The 10,547-nt window shown below is 39.1% G+C and overlaps 1 protein-coding gene across 1 annotated transcript; it reads left to right on the top strand.

The window, feature by feature from the left end:
* Window positions 1-422: 422 nt before the first annotated feature.
* Window positions 423-8,953, top strand: LOC309511992 (E3 ubiquitin-protein ligase TRIM35-like). Its single transcript, XM_082187397.1, has 6 exons — window positions 423-1,168; window positions 4,813-4,908; window positions 5,122-5,352; window positions 5,430-5,452; window positions 5,534-5,652; window positions 7,736-8,953. Exons 1-6 carry the CDS (start codon window positions 773-775, stop codon window positions 8,263-8,265), a joined length of 1,395 nt encoding a protein of 464 aa, XP_082043523.1. The 5' UTR covers window positions 423-772; the 3' UTR covers window positions 8,266-8,953.
* The last annotated feature ends 1,594 nt before the right edge of the window (window positions 8,954-10,547 follow it).

Genomic DNA, 10,547 nt, shown 5'->3' with positions numbered 1-10,547 from the left:
AAATGTCTTTATGCTAATAAAGTGAATATATTTTTCATAATTAACAAGAAATACTAAATCAGTGTTAATAAAGGTGCTGACGAGTGATCTATGAGAGACAAACTTTTGTCTCATCTCTGTTTCTCCTGTTTATTCAGGACTTTTAATCTGTTGATCTGTTTGTTTCTCCAAACACTGACAATCAGCAGATAAACAGAGGAGTGTTTATCACTGAAACTTCAGCATGAGAAGAAATCATTAAAGAGAGAGGGAGCATGACAGACCCTGGAGAAACTCTGTGACCAATAAAGAAGAGCAATAAATAAAATACGTTATAAAAGGGTTTTAAAGATCTTTTATTTTACATATTTGAATATTTTTATGTTTTTTTGTGTGTTTAATCCAAGGATTTAGTGTTATATCTTAAAGTTTCAATGCAAGTTAATTTTGAATAGGCTTAGATTTTGTTAATTTTACCTAAAGAAATCCTGATGTTGTTCTTTGACTTGTTTCAACACACCTTGATCAGAAGCTCCACCCTCTTACAACACTAACCAGGAAGAGGCTGACTTGTTATTTCTCTTTTCTGCCATACTGACTTTGTCTCGACAAAAGCAATAAAGAATCAGCGATCAGTGGAGTACGAAGGGAAAAACTGCACAGAACAATTTGAGAAGTTTGTTTCTGAACAAGTTTGTTTCTGATCTTTGTGATTCTCATGGTGATTCATTTTTTAAACCGTCATTCAGAAAGTGAAAGTAAAGTTTAGATTGCTGGAGCTCAAACAGAGAAAATGGCTTCAGCAGCTGAAGATGATTATATTTGTCCTGTGTGTCATGAAATCTTCAAGGCTCCTGTTATTTTATCCTGTAGTCACAGTTTCTGTAAAGAGTGTCTTCAACAGTTCTGGAGAACCAAGGGATCTCAGGAGTGTCCTGTCTGCAGGAAAAGATCCTCAAGAGATCCTCCTACAGTTAATCTTGCGTTAAGAAACTTGTGTGAGTTGTTCCTGAAGGAGAGAAATGAGAGGCGTTCATCAGGGTCTGAGGAGATCTGCAGTTTACACAGTGAGAAACTCAAACTCTTCTGTCTGGAGGACAAACAGCCTGTGTGTTTAGTGTGCAGAGATTCAAAACAACATGACAATCATAAATTCAGACCCATCAGTGAAGTGGTTTCATCATATAAGGTAAGACAAATGTTTCTTGATTATTGAGGTAATTCAGGAGGTGAACTCCCATCTGTCTCAGGGGGAGAAAAAAGTGAAAGTGAAAGTGACATGTGACGGCCAAGTATGGTAACCCATACTTGGAATTTGACCTCTGCATTTAACCCATCCAAGTTAATGCACACACATTAGGAGCAGAGTAGTGAGTAGTTAACACACACACTGCAAACGTGGATACACACACCCAGAGCAGCAGGCAGCCTTTGTGTGGTGCCCGGGGAGCGATTAGGGGTTAGGTGCCTTGCTCAAGGGCACCTCAGTCATTTCCCACTGGTTCTGGAATCGAACCAGCAACCTTTGGGTTACCAGATCAACTCCCTAACCACTAGGCCATGACTGCCCCGCATCCACGAATATCATAAAAGTGCGCAGAGAAAGAGACAGTCAGAATGGTAGGACTGTATTATTTTGGTAAGCCCCTTTGAACGTGAATCTCAAGAACTGTGATGAGAGGCTATCTGGATATGAAAGTATGTGTCCTTCAGATCCACTGATAAAAACTAGGGATGCAACAATACAGTTAGCCTACGGTTCAATATATACCTCGGTTTTTTAACACGGTTTTCGGTTCGGTTCTGATGGCTTGACACATAAGAGTGTTTTTTTGTTATTCTATGCTTAGGCAATAGGAACAGTACGAGGTTAAGGAGAAAAAAATAAAAACGATTTATTGCAATACCCCCCCTTTTTTTTTTTTTACTTAAAAGCCAAGAAAAGTACACTAGTTCCTAGTGTATTGTATAATATAAAATTAACACTGAAATCTCACAGCTGCTGGTAGCCCATGTACAAACTGGGCAACACATAAATTCCTAAATTTTGAAAATTAACATACATGTGAAGTTAATAAACATAAATTGACCATTTCAAATACATATTTTAACTTCAGTAAACATAAATAAACCATCTTAATTAAACTTAACAGTACTCCAGTACAGTATCCTTCATTCAGAATGTAAAGTGCAATTTCACTTAGGTCAGCTATCTATTGTATGTGGTGTATGTGGTGACTTCCTCCTCAATGATCTGGGGAAATGACCTACCCTGCTGTTCCTCAGTTTTTAAAAGCTTCCCAAATACCTCTGACATTGCTGCCTTCTTCTTGGGAGGGGGAGAGGATGGATTGTCTTCCTCTGTGGAGGGCACAGGATTCTCCACTAGACCCTTTGCATCAAAGAGAATGATCCTTTAGTATAATTATTACACATATAAGCACACACAGCTCAGAACCACAACCATCTCCAGTGTAACATATGACAAATGTGAAATTATTTTGATCAGTGAAAAGGACACAAGATATATAACAAACATCTAAATAGATAAAACAATCAAAATCACACACGATAAAAAACAAACAAAAAAATAATCAAATAGTACCTGCTGTTCATGCTCCAGAATTTCACGGATGATATTCCTGTAGAGCTTATCACGAGAATCTTCATCAAGGTAAGGCAGGGATTTAAACCTGGGGTCAAGGGCTGTGGCCATTTGGAGGTAATCATGAAGATTAGGGTCAGTGTACCTCTTTGCCAGGTCATTTGTAATGGCTGCTTTGGCTTCTTTTACTGTTGCACTGTCCTGGTCTCCTGGTGACATGGATTTGAGAATCATCTCTTTCAGAGGAAGGATTATTGATATAGTGGGGGTTGTTTCACTGCTCATGAGAGTTGTCACTGTTTTCAGTGGTGTGAGGACCTGAATCAGTTCTGCCAGTTTCTGTTCACTGTCATTCAACATGGTTATGCTCTTGACAGACAGCTTCAGATCTTTGTCCAGTAAAGGCAGAATAGATGGCGGGCTGCTGTTCTGTGTGTCTTTTTCCAGCATGTCATGTACTATATTCCACCGAGTTGTGACATCATGAATTAACTTGTGTCTGGGCAAGTTTAACATCTCCTGCTTCACAGTCAATACATGGTGGGCTTTGGTGCTTTTGTGAAAAAAAGTCACTATTTTTCTAACCCTCCCCAGGAGGCGGGACACTGTGTTGATTGACACTGCTTTCTTGGCTGCTAGGTTTACAACTTGTGCAAAACAACTTATCTGTGGCCCCAGCCCATCAGCTTCATTCACAATATTCGGAGCGTTATCTGTGGTTACCGGGAGGAACATATTTGGCCTCCTCAACTTCCACGTATTCACTGCTTGTGTCAACTCTTCCGCCAAATGAGCGCTTGTATGACTTTCATACAGGGGACGGTTTGGAGTACAGCGCTTTTCATTTCCCAATCCGACACGTAGTGAACAGTTACAGTGAGGTAACTCACGGTCAGGAATTATCTCGGTGCTGAAAAAAGTGTGAGACTGTAGTCTGTAACACGGATCGAGTGCTTTTATAAGATGACAAAAGCCCGCATCTCCAATCACCGAAAACGGCTGCAAATCTTTAGCAATGAACACCCCCACTGCCTTTGTTATTTTAATGTGTCTCTCGGAACCAGTTTGGTATGTATGCTGTATGTTTCCGTTTGAGTAGGCTATACATGTAAAACAATGCTTGCACAGTCATTTTTTTGTTTACCGTTTTTTCTTCCTCGGCATTATACTCAACGGCAAAACCGAAATCTTCCTCGTACTGTAGCCTCACTTCACCGCCGCTCGCCATGTTAAAGTGTGGAATGATGGTTAAGCGCCCCCTAACTTTAGAGCATAGTGATTGAATATTTACTCACAGGGAGGAGTTTCCTCATCTCAGCTTGTAGACTTACAGGCACCCACAAACAGTCAATTCGGAGAGAAATAAAACACACATAAATTATTTAAACGAAAACCGAAAAAAACGCAAATCACAAGCGCGATCTCCGTCAGGTTCAGCCAAAGATGGTCCACCAAACTGGACATGGCACGACCAATCGCTTGGGCCGTAGACTTAGTGGCACGCAGGGTGAGGTCGGTCACGCTGCACAGCTCTTTGAAGGCCGCTGGGTCAAGACCAGTTTATAGGTTTTACCAGTTTATATACCAGTCATTAGGGAGCACACCTTATAACAGAGTTTGCTCAGTCCTCTGCTTCAGAGACTGCTCCGCTAGTTGAGGCTTGTTTCAACGGTGAGCAGAAAGGCTCCTGTCTTCTTCTCTTTGGAGACAGTGAGGAGATGATCTTCACGTTTGAAGGAGAACAATTCTGATGAAAACAGTTTTCAGCGCGACTTAAATATGCAGTCGGCCCCGTCCGTTTTGGCAGCTGAAAAGCCATTTGTCTGTACAGGCGCAAAGACGTGAACCAATCAGGCTTCAGTATTCAGTGTTGATCTGATTGAACAGGGCTGCATTGATCAGGACTGGTTGTGTTTAGTCCAGCTGAACTACATTACAAATGCAGTTTCATAGATCTGAGGAATTAGTAACTACGGGGGCAAATACATTTTCACGCCGGCCCAGTTCATATTGGAGAACTTTTTTGTTTCAATAAATAACATTGTCATTTACAAACTGTACTTTGTGTTTACTCAGGTTGCCTTTGTTTTATGGTAGGTTTTAATTTCTGAATCAATTTAGTATGAGATGGGGGCAAATACTTTTTCACTGCATAATATGATCATATCACTGTATTGTCTTCTCTTCACTGTAATCTGGTGTTTTAATGTATTTTTGTTCAATTCTAGAAGGAACTCAATACAGCACTTAAGTCCTTACAAGAGAAACTTCAACACAATGAAAAACTGAAAGGAGAGTTTGAGGAAACAGTTCAACACATCAGGGTGAGGAAACAGAAAGGAGAGTCATTTTCATTACAGCTGTTGGATCACTTTATACAGTTATGATCTGATATAATAGATTCCAGTTTATTATTTCTGTAAATGACTAGCAGCTTCTGCTTCTGGATCCGTTTTATGTCGGGTTTTCGAGTTTATCTTGGATATTAATGATGTGTGTCGATTGAGATGATTGAAGTGAATGTGCTTTGATTTCAGTCTCAAGCTGAGCACACAGAGCGTCAGATTAAACAGCAGTTTGAGAAGCTTCATCAGTTTCTCAGAGATGAAGAAGAAGCTACAGTCACTGCACTGAGGGAGGAAGAGGAGCAGAAGAAGCAGAGGATGAAGGAGAAGCTGGAGGAGATGAACACACACATCTCAGCTCTTTCACACACAATCAAAGACATGGAGGAGATGATGAAAGCCAATGACGTCTGCTTTCTGAAGGTCTGATTTCAGATCATTGGTTGATTGATTGATGATTGATTGAGTTCTTGATGATAAATGGTGTGTTTGTTCTGCAGGAGTTTCCAGTCTCAATGAAAAGGTGAGTGATCTGCTCCTGTCTCTGGTCTCTCTGGTTCTGATCCAAAGCCACTGCAGTTCTGACTCCTGAATGTTCTTCCAGAGTCCAGAGATCACAGCGGGATCCACGGATGGCTTCTGGAGCTTTGATTCATGTGCCACGATACTTGGGCAACCTGCCGTTCAGAGTCTGGAAGAAGATGCAGGACATCGTCCAAAACAGTGAGTCTGACAGCAGGAGATCTGAGCTGGACATGATGGATGGGTGGAGAGTTATAGGTTCTTTATGACAGAGATAGATAGATAGATAGATAGACAGACAGACAGACAGACAGACAGACAGACAGACAGAGATAGACAGACAGACAGACAGACAGATAGATAGATAGATAGATAGATAGATAGATAGATAGATAGATAGACAGATAGACACAGACAGACATAGATAGATAGATAGATAGATAGATGATAGATAGATAGATAGATAGATAGATAGATAGATATAATCCATGTTTCTCCCCTCTCAATCCGTTAATTTTCTGTTGATGACTATACTAGACCACAGCGTATTAATGACAGGAGAGGAGTTTAAGGCCCACAGCTGTAACATCTGCCTACAACGTTCTCACTGCAGTATTCTCTGATCGTTGATTCGCTGAAAACCTGATACGTCAGTTGCATGTGAAAAGTTCAGAGAGAGTTTGGAGCATAGGTTCGGAGTCGGAGCCACTGATGCACGTTTGAAAGATGACAAACGTCATCTGCCTTTCTCTACAGACGTAGAGTGCCGAGAGTACAGACTTCAGCTATAGTTGCAAACGTTGTCTGACGTGCGTCATGTGGGCTAGCTCAATAAAAATAGGCTCATGGTACAAATTACATTTTGGCAAATCGGCAAGTGGCATTTTAAAATTCCCTTATGATCAAAGGTTGCCCAGATTGTGTTGAGTCTGCCACACTCAAGTGCGGATGCTGAGCGAACCTCTTCAGTTATTGGCCTAAACAAGACTGACACCAGGAACAGACTGACACTTGATGGCTCCCTGTAAGTGATGGGAAGTTCGGATCATTTTACTGACTCGCTTGTTCTACCGAGTTCATTAAAATGAACGAATCTTTTTTCGAGTCATTTCGTTCATTTAAGGGGCTTTAAATGTTATACTTTTAACAGCCAAATTCCCCGAACACATCCACCTACGCAATCTTTATCATATTCTGAATTAAGAAATCATTATAATGCAGTCAAAAATAATTTACAGGGAACATAAATAATTACTTTACCTTCCGAGTCTTTCGTTCATTTGCCACGAATGGAATTGAACCCTGCTTCAGATACGAGCTCCTGCAGAGGTGGTGAAGCAGGACAACACTGCCACTGTGGCACAACAGGCCTCATGTGGGAAACTTGTGCTGTGGTTTTCTGGGGAGGTGGAGTAACTATTATGTGTCCCTTTTGTTTTGAGATTTCTTATTGTTTTGATGTTGTTGTTTTACATGGTTGTTATTTAATCACCTCTATCTTAATTTTTTTATAGTGCAATAAATTAATTGTACATTTTGAATACACATTTCCATTCTATTAGTTTTTTTTTTTTTTTTTTTTCATAAATCATGGTTTATACAAAGTAAACAAGGAGTGACATTTTTTAAATTAGGGTTAGGGTTACCAAAAAATTTCTCAGATAGATAGATAGATAGATAGATAGAACAGTTTGGTGTTTGTTAGATGGTTAGAATTAGTAACATAATGTTAGCATTATTAACATGTTGTTAGCATTGTGCTAACATGATTAGCATGCTTCTGTGTTTTAGTTAGCATTTTTGACGTTTTAACACTTAGTTGCTAGGGAGTGGCTTGTAGGAATGATGTTACTTCAAAGGCTGCTTGATTACAAGATATCTCTCCTTGAATTTGGGTTGCTAGGGTGCTCAACAGTGGTTGCTAGGGCGTGGCTAGGAAGTGCTAGGAAGTGTCTGACACATCAGACACACACTTACAGTTCTTCATCTACAGCATAAATCTCAACAGATCTCATTGATTTATTGTTATTTAACTTTCCAAAAGTATCAGTTTCTCTTGATGGACACAAATGTCTGAATCTCATATTTAATGTTTGTAGTTGATGCCGTTAAACGCTGATGATAAAAACGAGTGTGAAACTAATAACAGCACTGACAGTGATCAGAGGAAAATGTGTTTGATCAACAGGACGAGTGTCATAATTCATAATAATCTGTGTTGGGTTCACTCTTGATCATTATATGAAGATAAGAATAAAAGCATCTGTTGATTGTGTCTCATCAGCTCCTGTGATTCTGGATCCAAACACTGCAAATTTTCTTCTCGTCCTGTCTGATGATCTGACCTGTGTGAGAAAGAGCTCATATCATCCTGTTCCTGATAATCCAGAGAGATTATACTGTCATTACGGTGTTCTGGGTTCAGAGGGTTTTAACTCAGGAACACACTGCTGGGATGTGGAGGTTAAACAGAGTTCAGACTGGATTCTTGGAGTAACTACAGCATCAGTCCAGAGGAAGGGACATGGTGTCTTCAACACTGATGTTTTCTTCGACTGGAGTGTGAAGTATGAGTATGAGGAGGAGGACGTAATGTCTTTTGCGGAGGATTCTTCATATTCTGGTTTTCTTGTTAAACAGAAGCTTGATCATGTGAGAGTGAATCTGGACTATGACGGAGGAACGGTGTCGTTCTCTGATCCTGTAACTAACACACATCTACACACATTCACAACCACCTTCACTCACACACTCTTTCCATTCTTCTGGTGTTGTTCTTCCTCTCTGAGGATCTTACCGGTCAATAGTCAGTAAACGTCACTCCTGTAGATCTGGATCTTCCTGCTTTCATCATGTTTCCAATATTTAATCCATATCACATGAGTAAGAGTGCTGTTGATCTGAATATCAGTACGGTGGCTGTGATTGGGCCGTGATGATCACATGACTGATATCCAGCACTACAGCAACACTCAGATCAATAAACAAGAAGTTTTCATTTATATTCCACTTCACACAATTAGACCGATAAGAGACCGTTTTAGCATTCATGTTTTCAGGATAATTTACCCGATTATTTCAGTCAATGTGTGTTTATTAATTTCTAAACTTTTATGCATCATAATTATATATGATTATATATCTAAATGAATAATTATTTCAGTTATAGAGGAGAAATGATCATTTGTTCATTGGAATAAATGGATGTAAAAGGTTCTTGCTGATAATCTTGTGTTGTAAATAAATAATATGTGATTATGTGATTTAATGCTCAGAGTGAAAGATTAAATGTTTGGGATGATAATTAGGGTTTAAGTCGTGGAAACAATACTTTACAGACGTAACATGTTTATTTGACCTTTCTTTCTGCCTTTATTGGAAACTCCTTCAGTCTTCCTTCGTTTGACAGACACACATTTGTAGTTTTGACGAGCGGCAGAGATTTTCAAGGCGCTGTTTTCCTCAAACAACATGTTATTATATATTATTAAATTGTATACAACATTTTTTATTTTTTATTAACAAGTGTCATGATTTTTTGTACTTCGTTATAAAGGCTATTTAGATCAACACTTGATCTACTTTAATACTTTAATACTTTTTTCTACTTTCTCACTGCAGAAGAAAGAAACTCATACAGGTTTGGAACAACTCTAGGGTTAGTAAATGATGACAGAGTTTTTACTTTTGGGTGAACTATCCCTGTAAGTGTACATAAGAATACACATTTCAACTGAGTATGTTTACCTTTGAATTTTTCTTTCTAAAGACATTTCTCTATTAACATTTTTACATTTTGCATTTAAGAATTATATAAAAAACATATTAAAGAATATTACAACTGAAAATGTAAATATTTAAAAACAATAAATACAATTTCTGCACGACTTCGATTTGTTTGATCACATTTACACTGTATTTAAAAGTTAATGACATTACAATTCATTAAGTCGTTTTGGTTTTGATTCTGTTTACACTCTCTTGTTGCACAAAGCAGGCAAGAAACAGCTGAACAAGAACAAATCAAGCTCCCCCTTCATCTCCTCCCATTCATCTCTGTTGAAATAGATGTGTTCAATGTGGTTATCATTTTTACATTTTACAAAAAACAAATCACACCATGTAAACCCACTTATCCCCATTTGTCCAACAATTTGATAGTAGTCCTCGTGGCGTCGTGGGTATTTTTTTAAAGTGTAGTTCCTGCTGCACTTCTCAAATATGAGCAGTCTTTGAAACTGTCTTTGTTTGGGCATTTTATCTCAAGAAGTCCGTGGACTGGATCCGTTGACAAGTCAACTACTTTCCTGTCAGGAGAGGCTCCTAGATGTGGGCATGATGATTAATTATTAAGCCACAAGGGAACACTTTAAGGCCCCATTTACACTGCATGGCTCAAGTGACTCAATTCCGATTTTTTCCTCTCATGTGGCACAGATCGGATATGACCGGTGAACGTGTAAGCAGGAAAAAAACGCATGGATTCCGATTTTCTCAGATCGGATTCAGGCCTCATTCATATGTGGTAATGAATCGGATACGTGCATTTGCGTGTGCCATGTAAGCAGACGTTGCAACAAATCGGATATTCTCCAGTAAATGCGAGTCGTACGTCATTTAAAAAGTGACGTCAACTCAGGTGGACACCAACTGAGAACACATGACTTATTATTGGCACGATGGAGGTCGAAGGCTCAACACAGTGGAGTAATTTTTTCTACACCTTACGAGAGCAATGTTTTGCTGACCTTTGAAAATAGTGCGGAAAGCAAAACACTGCATAATAATTAGAGATGCGCGGATGAGCTCCAACGTCACCCGAATCCACAGCCAAAAACAAATCATCCACCCGCCACTCACCCTCACCAATAATCTTCTCTGATTTACTGTAAGTATCCGCACCCGATGGTCAAAGTTATTATTCTTATGTGTGGTGTTGTGTAATATGCAATTATTCTATTCTAATTATGTCTTTTGGTACATGAAGTACTTATGGGTCATAGTAAACCACAATTGTAACTGTATTAGAAAGTGGTCTTATAAAGAAAGGTGCCACAAGTTGTTGGTAAACAATTTATTAAGAAAGTGTTATATAC

This window comes from Leuciscus leuciscus (genome assembly GCF_965113295.1).
Source record: "Leuciscus leuciscus genome assembly, chromosome: 13".
In the NCBI taxonomy this organism is placed as follows: Eukaryota; Metazoa; Chordata; class Actinopteri; order Cypriniformes; family Leuciscidae; genus Leuciscus; species Leuciscus leuciscus.
This window is presented reverse-complemented; position numbering and strand designations above follow the sequence as displayed.